The sequence below is a fragment of the Corvus hawaiiensis genome, chromosome 10 (assembly GCF_020740725.1).
Source record: "Corvus hawaiiensis isolate bCorHaw1 chromosome 10, bCorHaw1.pri.cur, whole genome shotgun sequence".
NCBI lineage: Eukaryota > Metazoa > Chordata > Aves > Passeriformes > Corvidae > Corvus > Corvus hawaiiensis.
Genome location: NC_063222.1, coordinates 19,520,739 through 19,536,470, shown reverse-complemented (window position 1 = coordinate 19,536,470; position 15,732 = coordinate 19,520,739). Strand labels below are relative to the sequence as shown.

The following is a 15,732-nucleotide window of genomic DNA, read 5'->3' as shown; positions in this document are numbered from 1 at the left end:
CAGTATCCTTTTAAAGTGTAAAACACTTTAAAAGTTTCTGAAAAATTACCTCAAATGCTGCTGCATATTCCACATCCACTAAAAGAATTTTTTATTAATATCATCCATCCTGCTTTTCCTGTTAATTACAGTAGTAATTTGGGCACCTGTTAGTGTATGTCTTAACTGGACATAAGAGACTTTTACAGAAAAAGGAGGGTAGAGAAAAGCTATTCCATATTCTAGAGGTGACTTTTCACTCTGTATAGAGGGAGACTAGCTAGTTGCAATAAATGATTGAGCCTGTGTGAACATTTCCCTTCAGTCCTCTTCTTGCATGTGCCTTCTGCACGAGAAAAGTCTTACACCTCTGATTTCTTGTCCAGAGAATTATGGTTATGTTGAACGTAGTATGCTCTGTGCTCCACAAGGAAGGGGTTTTAATATACTAGAGACAAGTCTCTCTCTAAAAAAGGAATGGCATTAGTGGGGTTTGCAGAGCATTGGACCCTTTTCCAAAATTGTATTTACTGAGGTGCAGCATCTTGTGTGCTGTGGTAACCAGGCTGGAAATTTGGAGCTGTGCTCTACCTCTGTGTGTGCCTGAGGTAGAGAGATCTATAACCCCAAACACTCACTCCAAAATCTCCCTTAAGCAAAAAGACATTCTGTGCTGTTTCTGTGATACAGCTCAGATCACTGTCAGCTGAGTATTGCCTGTGACTTCCTAATCCTGGTATCAGGATTTGGACAATTGGAAGAGCTCCCTTGTGAACAGCTTCCATGTGTCAGAATTTGCAGAAACAAACACACACACTGGGCCCAGCCACTGCTTCTCGATTACTTTTACTCCTCTCCCTGTCCTTGAACCACTGGGAGTTGGAGACAAAAGCAAACATGGGATTGATGAAACCCCAAAACTGGAAAACAATAATGAAAATATCAAACACCATTCTAGAGGATCATCTTCATTGACATGGAAATGAGCTGGTTATTTAGCTTGACACAAATCCCTTTTAACTGTTTAAATTTCTATAGCAACAGGACTCAGCCCCTCTCAGACTTCTTTCCTCCTTTACAAGGAGAAACGAAGCGAAGCACGTATGTTAAAGTGGACTGAGAAACAGATTGACAACAAGGCAAGTATCATTTTGTCTTAAAATATTATCTTCAAGACATCCTGTCTAAATAGACCTGTGTTTTGTCTTCAGGAACAATTTAATCCATCAGGATTGCCAAGAGGCAACAGGGAAAGTTCTCTGCTGCTTTTGTTCCAAAGAGTTTGGGGTTAATAGGAAAAAAAATCATCAATTCCCACTGGATTAATTTGCCCCTTTCCTTGCAGTGGGGCAAGGAAAGCATGTCAGGTATCTGAGAGACCAAGGTGATATCCATCTCTTTCCTTCTTCTAATAGCTTCATAAATAAATAGATATTTAACTAATTAACTGTTGCAGGTTGGACCTACTGTATTTACAGTTAGAGCTCAACATTTATCCTGCTTGCTAGAATCAGTCCTCCAATGGAATTTATGCAGTTGTGTGATCGCTGTTTCCTAAAGAATGCAGGGGTGAACTCACACAGATCAGAGCCTCACTGTTCCTGACACAGAGGCCTTTTTTTCCCCTTTCCCTCCCCCAACAGACCTCTCCTGTGTTGCTCACTCGCAGCCGCGCAGCTGCAGCTCCCCCGCATGAGCTGTGGACAAGAGGGTTATTCTTACTGCCAGCAATGTTTCCCCTGCTCCCGAAAGGGTCAAAACTTCAATGTGAAAAGTCTTGTTTCTTGATTAAATTTGCAGTATGCGGGGGAGGGGCCTTGTGTCTGTACAACGGGCATGACCAAGGGGCAGAAAACCTATTTCTGAATGTCAGTGGGTGGACAGCTTCTGCAGTTACCTGAGAGCATTTCCATCAGCTAAGGTTGGCTTGACAGGAGCATTTCTGCATTCATGTCTGACAGAAACCAGTCAGGCCCGTGTTTTCTGTGGATCTTTCTCGTTCAGGTGACCTGTCTACCCAAGGACCAGGTGACCTTAGACTCAAACAGATCATCACAGGCAAGTGTGAAAACCAGATTTTTGGTAAACACCTTGTCCTTCGACAGTGGCTCAGCAGCTTCTTTATTGACCACACCTGAGCACCTTGAGAAACACTGATGTGTAAGGTCCAAACGTGAAAAAGACAACAGCCTCCTTCAGTGTGCCCTGAAACCCAGAACCTTGGTGGGCTGAAGGACAGCCTCGTGGGCCCCTTATTTCTGTTCTTTGTTCCTGACAGAGGCAGTATTTTTAAGGCATTTTTTCTATTTCAATGGTCAGCGGTAGCTATCAAAGTATGAGAAGTAACATACCTCCTTTGTCAGTTCAGCCTGTGGACGATTATATGGTGATAAACTATCTGAAAATGTGATCTTTGCCATTATGTCGGGAAAGCACTCTATGAGGGCCAGCAATGTCTCTGGCTTTCACTGCCACAATCTTCATGAAAACACTTTGGTTTCAGTTTCCTTCGCCCGTCGGAGCAGCTCAGGTGACCACAGCTAGCGGTCACTTCCCCGTTTCCCCCAGCTATTCCCGGCCAGGGAATGCGGAGGATCCCGGGAAATCTCCCCCTCACCCGGGGGGCGGAACCAATACGTGGCGCGCGCAGACGTAACGCCTGCTGATTGGTCAGCAGCGCCGTCCGTCATGGCAAGGGGTGGGCGGGGCCGCGCGTGCCGGCGTTGCCGGGTAACGGCCGCCCTGGGCAATGGCGGCAGGGCCGCCCCGCGGTGAGGGGGGAGCGGAGCCGGGAGCGGGGGCGGCCGGGCCGACACCCCTTGTGGGGACGGGGGGCTGGTGGGCAGGAGGGGGCGTGGGCGGAGGGGCCGTGTTGGGGCTGGGTGTGAGGAAAAGGGTGGTGAGGGGAGCCTTGTTTGGAGGGTATGCGCAGAGCGGGGGGAAGGGACCTAAATGGGTGTAGGTCTCCTCAGAGGCCGCCCCTTCTCTTGCTGCTGAGCGGTGTAGGGTGGTATCAGGTGCTGGGAGAAGCCAGCAATGTGGTGGTTCCAGGTGCTCCGTGTTGGAGTGAGAGGCTTTCCATCCCTAAATAAATCCGCCTTGCCTGTTTGTTGTCCTGTTGTAATTTCCCAGTAACACTCGCTTCTGTTGCAGGTTGGTGCCTGGCGATATAAAGTCGTAGGAATAGCCGGCAAAACTGCTTAGGATTGTGTTGAAAATGCTGGGAGAGAAAAAGCAATTAATGGTGACAAGAGACCTTTACACAGACCCCACGTTTCCGGCCAGTGATACCTCTATATTCTTTGATTATTGTACCCCGCTTGCCCAATTCAGGGGCGAGATATCTTGGTTGAGACCTAAGGTGAGTTTTAAGGTATAAAGGGCTTATTTTAGCAGAACTGGGCTTTCAGGTAGTAAATGCAAGTTAGCATTGAATGACTGCTTCTGGATGTTTTTTTTTTTTTGTTTAGAAATACATAAATGATAAAACCAATGTATGTCAGAGTTAACAATACATGAGTAACAGTTTTTAAGTCTGGGTGCTCATTTGTAGGCTTGATTTAAATCCTTTTGTAGAGCTTTTAAATTTCATGGCAGAAGTAGAAATTCAGATATTTTATTATAAATATGTTTCATTATGCAGATAACATACATACCAAGTTCGAATGCAGCATTATGTCACTCCCGAATTTTTTGGTACATTGTATAGCTATCTTGAAAATGGGTAATTGGATTTTAGAATTTTTCAGAAGCCTATGGGGTTTTCTTTTTGTAGTTGTTGATTTCTTTGATAACAAGAAAGAAAACTTCTAAAGTTTATAACTTGTCATATGACTTGTATTGCTTTTAAACTTATAGCTGGGTTGCAGAGCAAGCTGTATTAGAGCTAAAAGCTTTAGAATGCATTTCTGCAGTACACCCATTTAAAGTGAAGTATTTATGATACTGCCTTTGTGTGGAGGGGAAAAAAAAGGCTATAAAAATTTAATGGAGGAAAAAAGTATGTTGTCTTGAGTTGTATTTTCTCCCCTGTGTCTGGGGCTCTCTGTAGAACAGTGACAGAGCTGTTGATTATCAGGTGTAATTGGCAAACAAATGATTTCACAGAGTCCAGTGTGCAGGTTCCTGCTTTTGTACTTTACACTTTGATTGCTACTGAGGGCTGATGAGTTAATTCCCATCTCTTGCAGTGTTTGTGTATAAGAAAAACCATTTCACAAACTCAGTTTCAGATCTGATTAAGTATTCAAGACTTTGCATCTGAAATTGCATCTTGTGCTACCAACTAATCTATTTTTATGTGTCCTAGGAGAGGTTTTTCCCTTGTTCTAATTTTGAGATTTTTGTAACTTGGGGTGTGCAGTTCAATGTGGATGGCATCAGCCCTGTCGCAGTTGATCATAAGTCTAGGAAGGAGCTGACGAATTATGTTGTCTTTCACTTATTACTGCTTCTGCTAAGGTTGCACCTGATGGTGACAGTTGTGTGCTGAAATTCATGTGGGAACTAGATCTGCATTCACGAAGTACCTGCAAAATGCCCCCACAAGCTATTTATTTGTTATTTCTTACTTAGGCTGTGTCTGAAAAGGAGATTTTCTAGACATAAAAATTCTCTTGTTCTATGAGAGATCTCTGGAGCCCTCCCAGTCCCTGCAACACAGACTTTCTTAGAATATCATGCAGAATTTGGCTTTAACTGCTCTTCTTTTATTTTTAGGACATTTGTTCTTCTCCTCGGTTATTTTCAAACAATCTGCAGGATGTGCAAGTAAAACAAGGAATTTTGGGAGACTGTTGGTTCCTGTGTGCCTGTGTAGCTTTGCAGAAGAGCAAATACTTACTGAACAAGGTATGGAGAAGTTTCATGTTAGAGAAGTTTTCTTCACCTAATTGACATTTGTGTATTGTTCTGGAGTCCCAAGCTGCCAAATGAGTATTGGCTTCATTATGCTCAGTTTCACTGGTTTTGTTATCACATTTTTTTTCTGTATTTGTTACAAATGGTTGATGTTCAGTATATTTTAAACTGGTTTTATTTGCAAAAAGAACCCTAACAAAAACCATTAATTCATTGTTTGTCTTGATTTTTGGCTTTTGCCTTCCAGGTAATCCCTCCAGGTCAGCCCAGCTGGACAGATGAGTCCTACCAAGGCTGTTTCACGTGCCGGGTCTGGCAGTTTGGCCACTGGGTGGAAGTGACCATCGACGATCGCCTGCCTTGCCTTGGGGGCAAACTCTGCTTTTCCCAGTGTCAGACAGAGGATTTGTTTTGGCTTCCACTTCTGGAAAAAGCTTATGCAAAGTATGTGAACATTGCTATTGATGGAAATAGAAGTACAATACTTGTGTATTTCTTTGCTTAGTTACTTTACCTGGCTGCTTTGGGCATAGATCTGAGTGTTGTGGCTCCTGGTGGTCCCATTCTGGCTTGTGCAGAAATTGCTCTTTAAACTGTAGATCTGTAAGGTGTGCTTCCAGTTGCACATGAAGTAAGATAGTCTTAGGGAGGGAATTCTGATCAAAAGTAAGAGCTGCAATGAATTTTCAGGATTCAAATGATGTTTGTTAAGTCATTGTCTGTTAGTTATCCAATTTGTTAAAGGAAGATGAGAGCTCAATGAAAAGCAGAAAGCATGCAGATATTTTCATGGAAAGCAACAATGTTATGTAAGTTTGTGCTAGTTGAGAATCTAGTTGTGTGAGTTTCACTGCTCTTTTGTATAATTTGATAGTTTACTGTTTAGGAAGAAAATGCAGCTATTGTATGATTTATGGCATATCAATGGAAAAGCTGTCCAGATGGACAAACAATTTGGAGACAAAATGCACTGGTAAGACAGACATCTAATGTCCCAAAGAATCTGAGCAGAAGATTATGTGATTGCCAGCAGAGGGCAGAGGCAGACTTTGTGTGAAATTACTTACCCAGCTGTAGATATATTGAGCAGAAGCTGTGAAGCACCAATGTCATGTTAAAGCTTCTCTGTAGGTTTTGAAATGTAATATTTCTTTGTTTTCTGCAGAGATGTTATTTTTGAATTTATAATTCTATTTTAGTCTTGATTTCTTTTGCTGTATTTTGCATCTGCTACATCAGGTGGGGCAATCTCTTGATCTGCTTAGGTTGTTGAGGGAAGTGCTACTCTGGTTATTTGTGCAGAGTGAATAAAGGATAAATGAAGAGGAAGAAATATTTTTATTTATACAGAATGCAGTTAGTATATCACAAAGATAATGTAGAGCATGGATGATAAGGTACAAATGACTAGTACTAGACAACAGCAGTTTTTTAAATAGGACAGAGAGAATGTAAGAAACTTCCCATCAAACAGTGGAGTATCCAATGGCTTACATATTCTTTAGATGTTGTATTCTGTATAAATAAAATAGTCTGTGCTTTCTCTTGCCTGCTTTGGGTTATGGGGTAGGGTACAGTCATGATTGTGATATAGAGTGGGGTTGCAAGTGTGTAGGAACTGTGTTTCTTTTGTTCTTCTGTCTGTACAAACTTTTTCTTGGTGTTTTTTTAAAATTTTTTTGGTTTAATTTTTTAGAGTGCATGGATCTTATGAGCAGTTGTGGGCAGGACAGGTGGCAGATGCTTTGGTTGATCTGACTGGAGGAATTGCTGAAAGATGGACCCTGAAAGGCCCTGGAAAAGATGTGGAGAAAGAGAAGACAGGCATGGTTTTGGAGAAAGCAGTGTTTAGAAGATTAATGAATCTGAAGGAACAGTGTGTAATAAGCTGTTCAGTCCTCAACTCCAGACAAGGTGATAGTAAATGTCTCTATTAGCAGGCTTCAAAGCACAAGGCAGCTGGCAAATACAAGTGCTGATTCTAGTACCGTGCCAGTTTCATGGTGCAATTTTAGATAAGTTTGGATAAATAAAGATTTAAGGATGTTACTGAGTTCAGGATGGGAGGGTGCTTTTGAAAAGTGCTTTTTTATATTAGAATATGGTCAGATCTCAAAAACAGATGCACCCCCCCTGGATGAACTCCCTCAAAAACAACCTTGAAAACCCCAATGAATTTCAGCATGGTGAATATGTAGGGTTTGAGATCAAGGAGTGAGTCAATACACTTGGAAATGTTACTTTATTTCTCTATGGTCACATTTAAAATGAACTGTTTGGGGTTTCTTTGTGCTGTTCTAATACAGATTTTAAAACAATTTCCTTTTGTTGCAAAATTGCCTTCTTTCACTGGATACTTTAACGTCACTGCGAAATATGGAACTGATTCTTTTGTTTATTTTCAATTTTTTTTTTCCTATTTAGGTGCAAGTGAACTAGGAGAATTTCATGCCTTTATTGTGATAGACAGAGTGAATCTGTCTGAAGTGTCAGGCAAGGAAATCTTCCTACTACGAATACGAAATCCTTGGGGGAGGCGGTGCTGGAAAGGGCCCTGGTGTGAGGGGTGAGCAGTTTTATATTCATTTGGAAAACCATTTGTGATAGTTCTGAAGCACAAAGCTTATCTATGTATTGCATAGGCAAACACTGCTAATAATCTGTAGCAGAGGAGAGAGGCTTCAGTGTGTGTACAATCCTTTAGAGAGTTGGGAGTTCACACAGCTCATTGGTTCTGAGGCTCATCATTTTGTTCTCCTGGTTTTGGCAATCTAAATTTTTTTAATAACCTTTTTGTTTATCAAATCATCATATCTTTTTATAGAGACAAACCTAAAGTGTTGGCTAATTTTCTGTTTCTGATTTTTGTGGTGCTTTTTTGTTATTCTGCCATTGATCTAAGTATCTTTGATCATGTTTGTTTCTTGTCACTCAGCTTTACTTGACTCTTTTCATTTGCTTCTGGCTCAGCTGCAGAAATCAAGCAAAGGAGTAATTATAAAACTAAATATAGCAGAAGGAAGGATTTCACATTGAAGTTTTGACCCTTTGAATGAAGGATGCTTATGCTTGTTGCTTGTGTGCTCTCTTTTCTGTAGATTGGGATAAGTAAGAGAAGCTGGAACTGAGTCCATATAAAGTAGAAATAGAGAAGAGAACTGTTTTAAAGGACTTACAGAAATATGTGTAGCAGCTCAAATAGCAAAGTAGCAAGAATGAAAGGGCAGATCCTGCTAGCTTATTTTGAAAAATGTTAGCATGTTTTGACTGTACAAAAGAACGTGCAATTCTTGACCCAAGCAACAAGCATTCAGCATTAAAATATGTTAACAATGTGGGGATGTTAGTGAGCATTGTAGAAATGCTTTTTTTCCCTGAGTTAGAAAAATAATTTGATTGCATTTATTGAGAGCTTCAGTTGATGTTTTTTGCTTTTGACAGTGTTTTGGTTATACACTTGGCCTCTTGTAGTTTCTTTGTGAAAGAGTAAGTTGCCATGTAGTTGCAAGAGGATAGGGTTTCATTGGGTGACCTTAGAACCCTGTTTTATTCAAGTGCAGAGCTATTCTTTTTTTGTTAGTGAAACAATGGAAAATGTTGAAACTACTAGCTTTTAATGAGCCCTAAATAAGGAGGTGCTTAAATTCTTGGTTTATCGAGACTTGGCAAGCAGATTCATGGGGGAACCAGCTGCTTAATACAAATGGCAGTTTTTGATGTAAAGCATTAAAATTCTTTCAGAACAATCACAGTGCAGCTGGTTTTACTTTTTTGTCTCCTTTTTTAAGCAACAGTTAAAAATCTTTATTTTGCTCTTGGACTTCTTACTGTAATGACTGTTGTAAACAAAGCACCTATTTCACCTAGAAGTCTGTTCTGCATCCAGTCTGGTGTTAGGCTGTTTCTAAGTTTTCTTTGATAAGTTATGACTTGTGTTTCCTGTGATCCCTCTCACTGAACAGCAATGTGTAGAGAAATTTTCAATGCAATTATTTCACAATAAAATGGAGAAGTCTCTTCTTACTGTCCTGCTCCCTAAGATATTTGGTAGAATATTGTTCCGGAACTCTGTTGGGCAACAAGCTGAATGTTAACTTTGGTCTTATATGCAGCGGTCAAGGATGGAACCAGCTAGATCCAGCAGTTGCTTCAGAACTCCTCTCCCAGATCCTAGAGGGAGAATTCTGGGTGGATGAAGAGGAATTTTTCAGGGAATTTGATGAGGTTACTGTGGGCTTTCCAGTCAATGAAGAAGGACAACTTCAGAGCCTCTATACAGGTGTGGTATGAGAAAACATGTTTCTCATGCAAATGACATTATGTCAATGGGAAGGATTGATTTGAATTGCAAATGGATGCAACTAGACCATAATTTCTCTTTCTCAATTTTTCCCTCTCCTTTAGATCCATAGGCCTTTTCTGTCTCTACTGAAAAACAGAAGGACAAGTGGAAATTAAAGATATTTAGAGAAGCCATTGATATTTCTATGAATTACTTGCTAGTTGGTTTAGAGATTAGTGTCCTCTGTCTAGAAGGCTGTTATTCTGGACAGCCCTGTGATGTTTTGTTTTTAATGGTAGATACACTTGAGATTTCTAGTAACAGTTTCTTCTTGTAAAAATCATGTCATCGGTCTGTCATTACCAACTGTGGCATTAATTCTCATGCCTTTTGAAGTCTTGGTCATGAATTTCTGCTTTGGGGAGGTGTCAGGCTATGACATCATGTTTTCTTGTGCTGGGGAATCTCTGCCATGTATCTATTGTATAAAATTAAGTAGCTTCCTGTGTCTGAAATCCACACCATGTGTTTTTTGCTTTGTTAGAGAAAGTGCTGTGTCACTCACAGAATCTCTTTGGATCCTGGGTGAGAGGGCAGTCTGCAGGTGGCTGCCGCAACAACAGCAGCTTCCCTACCAACCCCAAGTTCTGGCTGAGGGTCTGTGAATCGAGTGAGGTGTGCATTGCTCTGCTGCAGAAACACAGGAAATACAGCACTGACTGGGCTGGAAGGATTCAAAATCCAACCCGCTTAGCAGAGGAGAATCCATCTTTGACTGAAGGCATACAAGGAAAGAATTACCAGGCTGTGGGATTGCATGTCTGGAAGGTAATACACAAGTGACATTTTTCTCTTTGCAAATAGAAGTTTAAAAGCATTACTGAAACATTTGAGTAAAATCATTCATTTCCCATGGCAGTGATACGATTCAACTGGTCACAGTTTTCTATCTCTGATTTATGCTGGAATGGTTCTGTTCATCTCACAATTACTGTCTGTACAAACTATTAGTAGACTGGTACTTTCTTCTTATCAGTGAGCACTTGGGATTGTTCCAAACTAGTGCATGACATTTCAGGCTGATAACTTGAAGCCATTCCTAAATTTACTCCTCCTGAGTATTGACTCTTCCTACTTCTCTTTGATGTTCAACTCATCTGCTGATACTCTTGTCTTTGTTTCATTTGTAAATGTATGCATTTAAAAAAATGTTCTAAACAATATTTGATAATTTTTAGTTTTATTGAAAGTTACTCATTTTTCCTAAACCACTATACATCATTATGCATCTATTCTAGGTGGAGAAGAAACGATTTAACCTTCCAAAGACCCTCTCTGCTCCTCCAGTTGTAGGTACCATCTGCCATTCCTACGATAGAGAAGTCCATGTGTGCTGTGACCTTTCACCTGGCTTTTATCTTGTTGTTCCCAGCACCTTTCTGAAAGATGCAGTAGGGAATTTCTTGCTTCGTGTATTTTCAACGGGAAGGATCTCTCTCAGGTAGGTTTAAAACAAAACAGAACATTTCTTATAATTATTGCTTTAAATACAAGCGTAGCACTAAGTGGAAATGTTCAAAATATTTTGAAGAGTTGTGCAGAGTGCCAGGTAACAGCATTGTATTGTCTTTGAATTCATGCAAGTAGTGCCCCAGCTCCTTGTTTTTGTCATGAAGCTGCTACTACATCTTATTAAAATACTAATCATAAGTAGCCAGATGAGTAGCATCTTGACTCTAAACTGCAGCTTAGTGCTATATGCAGAGGCAAAATTTAGTGTTGGCAACTGTTTAAAAGCTGGTCAGATTTGTTTATATTCTGGTAGTACATATTTTATACATTTTAGTTTCTTTTCTGTCTTATGTTTGATAGTGAGCTAAAGCCACCACCCACGGATGCTGCCCTCTGTGAAGAACTCCCAGCTGGTGAATGGGAGACAGTGCAGCTGCATGGTTGCTGGAAGAATGGGCTAAATGCTGGAGGTAGCAGGAACTTCCCCTCCTTTCATACCAATCCCTGCTTTCCCCTCTCCATTCCTGCAGGACCGGGAAAAACTACTGTGAAAGTCACCCTCCGTCAGCACTGCCTGGATAGCAAGTGTTGTCCAATAGGTTTCCATATTTTCCAGGTAAGGCTTCTGCTCAGTTTGATTGCTCATTTGCCAAGGGTGAAGGTTAGCCTGTGAGCACAGGGCTCCTTGCAGTTTGCAAGGGACTTTCTTCTTCTAGGAGAAACACAAGCTAACTCTGGGAAGTAATGCCCATGAAAGATATGGAATAACTTGCATAGTTACATGGCATAGTAACCAGATAATTAGTTCCACTGAATTCTTACAAGGTTCTGAATTAGTTTTAGCAACAACGAACTCTTGAGGATTTGCAAAGAATTCTCAGTGCCCTAGCAATTGAGGACCAGACCTTTTGGTAATTCATCACGAACACTTAACTTTCTTCATGTCTAATAATTATATGTGCTAGGCAAATGATACTGGATCAAAAGGACTGTGATATCTTGAGGAGGCGATCAGAAGTAAAACAAGATTTGATTTGGTATGGATAGATACAGGTTCTACATGTGTGTGCTAGTGATCAACTGCGTAAATGTAGCCTAAGAAGCTGCTGCTTAAGTAACTATTTTGCAGAGAAAGGTAGCTTCATTTTTAGAACACATGCTTCAAAAGAAGGTTAAGTGAAAAATCTGAAGCTGGGCATCAGAAGTAATCATAAAACTTCAAATATATAATATGTGAAGAAAGATTGGCATTTTGTATGCCTATAGGAGACTGAGATGAAGTCTAATATGACTTTTTAGTACAGGAAAGACTACTAGATATAGGAAGGACACAGTCTGTTCAGCAAATCCCTGAGGTGAAAAACAACTGCTTTAGGCTGTAGTAGGGAAGAGTGAGGTTAGATAACAGAGGAAGCTCTAGAGCTATGTGAGTAGAGGGTTCTATACATTGTCTACAAACAGGCTAGGAATGATTCATCTGTTCTTAGTACTGCCATCTGGGTTTTCCAGAAGCTTTTCCATTCCTCTTCTCTCTAGCTCTGTACAGCAGAGTGAGTATTTCGAGCGGAATAGAGATGGACCATATCACACTGTAGTGTCACAGGAATGAAACATTGTGAGCCCTGAAACAGGTGAAAAGGTAGGCATGTTTACATTCTTTTTTTGCAGGTGCCTAACAGCAGCTGGAAACCACAAACTACTTCTTTTGTACACTTGGAGCCACTGGTGAGCTGTGTACCTCACTGCTATTCCCAGGAAGTCAGCCGACTTTGCAGGCTTCCTGCAGGAAGTTATGTCATTATACCTTCTACATACTTGCCCAGTACAGAAGGCAATTTTACACTGGTCATAGCAACCAAAATAGACAGGTAAAATGATGTTGCCTTCTATTTGCTTTAGTTTTTTTAATGCATGTATTATAGGATGCATGGAAACAACTGCAGTAACGTGTTCTCTTGATGGAAATTTTTTGTAAAGTCTTTGTATTTCTGTTGTTTTTGCATGCAATGCTTACCACTTTGATTATGTTGGAAGAACGACTAAAAAAGTAGTATTTGTTAAATCTTCTTGCATTAATTGCTGAATATCAGATGTCTAGTGCTGGAGGAGATGACATTAAAGTAATTGATTACCTGTATCATCCATGTTAGGATTTATGTTGAAATTTAACAGCACCTTTTAATAATCAGGGTTGTTTTTGAGAAAATGTGATGAGTAGTCAGCCTTATTCCAGGTAGTTCATAACTATGACGTGAAAAACAACAGCTCTGAATTAGAATTGTAAATTCCATAAGACTGCATAGAATTGCAGAAAGATTTGCTAAGGGAAAGGATGTGGAACGAAGTCTGATATAACTTCTCTTTTGAAACTGGGATAAATACTTGATATTTGCAAGATTCACAATGCTTTGTGCAGAAATAAGCGTGGTTTGGGTTTTCAACAGGAAGCGCATTCACAGCCAGGAGACACTTGGACAAGTATTACAAGAGGCAAGTGATATATTTTAATGGATGTGTTTTGATGTATTCATTCTTGGTGTCACCACAGATCTGCTTGTTTTAACTATATATTGTATCCTTCCTCCATCTGATTGGTTTTAATATTTGGTGTCCTCTGTATCGTGATTTTAAAATTCTAATGATGTTGTAGTGCTGTAAAGGCTTAAGAAAGCACAGCAAAATGAGAAGATCAGGTTTTTATTTGTTTCTCTACAGCCAGCCCATGCAGCATTCCACCATTATAATCCCTCCTGGAGTGCAAGTTGTTTTGATCAAGTTAATGACAGCTATTTCAGATTTTGATTTTGTTTTGCTTGATTAGATAGGCATGTAGTATAAAAAGGTTGGATGTGAATGCTGAGTAACTAATACTTATGGTGTTTTTACTGGGTGCAGAGGAGAACTTTGGTTAAAATTTTTTTAAATTAAAAAATATTGTTTTAACAGTAGTTTAAAGATAGCTGATTTGGTTGGTGGATCAAAACACGCCCTTGATAACGCTCTGCTTATTAGGTGAAACAAGACATCTAAATACTTGGGTCTTTCCCTTTGAGGTTTGAACAAAACAAAAATTGTAGGGAAAACTCTTCACCCAAGTTTAGAAGTGGTTTACTCATTTTCTTAATCTGGGTCATGTTGACCAGTGATGACATTTTGTTCTTAAAGCCACACGGACAGTATGGATTTTGTGTGCTTCACAAAATGGGCACAAACCTGTGTGTACTTTCCATATGGTTCCTGTTACTTTAATATTTAGGAGCTGACCCGTGTAATGAAAGTCCTTTGTTGCCATTGTTTTGGGAACAAAATGTTGCAAGGCCGTTATATCAAAAGGGATCTATTCAAACTTGTGTTTCTTTATATTATTTCATGGAAACAGAATCAAAGAAACAAACAGTTTAAATTCTTCAGGACAGTTTCAAGGATCTGGAAATTAGGGTTATATTTTTCTTATCAGTGGGAGAAATTAATGCCTGAATCTAATCTTCAACAACATGGGCTTTTCTGAAGACTGGACTTTAAACTTCCTGGGGTTTAGCTCCTGGGGGATCCAGGCAGTCTGCATCACTTTGGGCTAATGACTTCTAAGGGATGCATAGCAACAGCAGAGCTGGATGTCAGTGTATTTTTCGAAAGGTTTGATTGTGTTCTCTAGTTACTGAAGTGATGGTATTTGTGAGTTTTAAAGTTTGTTTTTTTCTAAAGATGTTTCAGAGGAAAAGTTTGCATTTTGACTTGTGTTTCTAAATCTTTCTTTTCTCTGATTCACTTTAATTCCTTCTTGACAAAAAAAATAACTGATGAAATAGCTTTTTTTCTCTGTATTGCACATTTTTTTATAGGTTTCCTTTACAACTGTGATGAAAAGGTAAAGTGGAATTCTTACACTGTCATTTCAAGAAACATCAGAAAGCTGAGGAATGCCTCATCTCTTGCTCTTCTCAGTTTTAAATGGAATAACAAGAAGATGCTCTTAGCCCAACTGTTTTTCACTGGTACCAACTATCGGGCCTGTGATGACTTCTTTGTGAAAAATACCTCTTTTAATCGTGAACACTCTGAATATTTGGTCTTCCCACATTTTTTAGAAGGAGCATTGTACAGCAAATTATAATGTACCTCAGTTCTTCAAAAATACAGATGAAGAATGTGTGCATGTTTCAAGCCCAGCTACAGTTTTGGAAAAAAACCAGAAAACGTACATGTAAGGCCAGGTTGGATGGAGCCCTGATCAGCCTGGTCTTGTGGAATCCCCCATGGCAGGGGGATTGGAACAAGATGATCTTTAAGGTCCCTTCTAACTATAACCATTCTATGATTATGAAATAATATTTTGTGGGGGAAAATAAATTAACCTGACAGAATAACTTCAGGTGACCAACGGGGTGGTGAACATAGAGAAAAACCGGAGTCTTTTTTTCAGGTGGGACATACCTCAAGAACCATCAAAATACCCTGGAGTAGAAAAAGTCCAAGCTCATATCTGACACTGCCAGTCCTGCTGCTGAGCACTTTACCTTGGGCCCTCTATGGAACCAAGCAGATGGTGGGTTCAAAGGAAAGATTTTTTTGCTGAGTTTTTCTTTAATGAACGCCAGAAATAAAAAAGACAAGACTTGAAAAGTTTTGAACTATCCTGTCAGACTGCTTTTGTAAATCTGTAAGAGTGTGTTTTATGGAAGATCTGCCCTCACTGCAAGAAATGTGAAGTTCAAGAGATTTTTCTTAATTTATGTTTGAAAGTGTTTCTTATTCAAGCAGGATTTTTAATGTTCTATTTTCCTCAATAAAGTAACATTGAAAGTTTTAAAATGGCTTTTATTAAAAAGGTGAAAAATGTCAATGATGTCGAGTTTGCGTTTGTTCTGTGGTAGCAAACATTACAGTGTTTTAGAACCCTGGGGTTTTCACTTAGTGGAAGGGAATAATTGGAAATATTTGCAAGGAGAATCACGTCTTTGATTAGTTTTATGTCCCAGAAATATGTAGTATTCTGCTTTTGATTTTTAACTACATTCTGCCATAATTTCTGCTAGTTCCTGTTGAACTTTGAAAATTGAAAGGGTTTGGGATGCTTTCGGCTGAATTTTAAACTGTCA

The 15,732-nt window shown here is 39.7% G+C and overlaps 1 protein-coding gene across 2 annotated transcripts; it reads left to right on the top strand.

The window, feature by feature from the left end:
• The first annotated feature begins 2,660 nt into the window (after positions 1-2,660).
• CAPN10 (calpain 10) lies at positions 2,661-15,476 on the top strand. Of its 2 annotated transcripts, XM_048314048.1 has the most exons (14): positions 2,661-2,750; positions 3,133-3,340; positions 4,699-4,830; positions 5,087-5,283; positions 6,536-6,753; positions 7,264-7,405; positions 8,952-9,118; positions 9,666-9,949; positions 10,420-10,622; positions 10,994-11,249; positions 12,302-12,501; positions 13,078-13,123; positions 14,476-14,501; positions 15,057-15,476. In XM_048314048.1, the coding sequence occupies exons 2-14, from the start codon at positions 3,197-3,199 to the stop codon at positions 15,118-15,120; spliced, it is 2,079 nt and encodes a 692-aa protein (XP_048170005.1). In that variant the 5' UTR covers positions 2,661-2,750; positions 3,133-3,196; the 3' UTR covers positions 15,121-15,476. The 2 variants fall into 2 exon arrangements, with proteins under 2 accessions (XP_048170005.1, XP_048170006.1); XM_048314049.1 differs by lacking the exons at positions 13,078-13,123; positions 14,476-14,501; positions 15,057-15,476 and adding an exon at positions 12,170-12,183 and having other exon boundaries at positions 12,302-12,459.
• Positions 15,477-15,732: the final 256 nt, after the last annotated feature.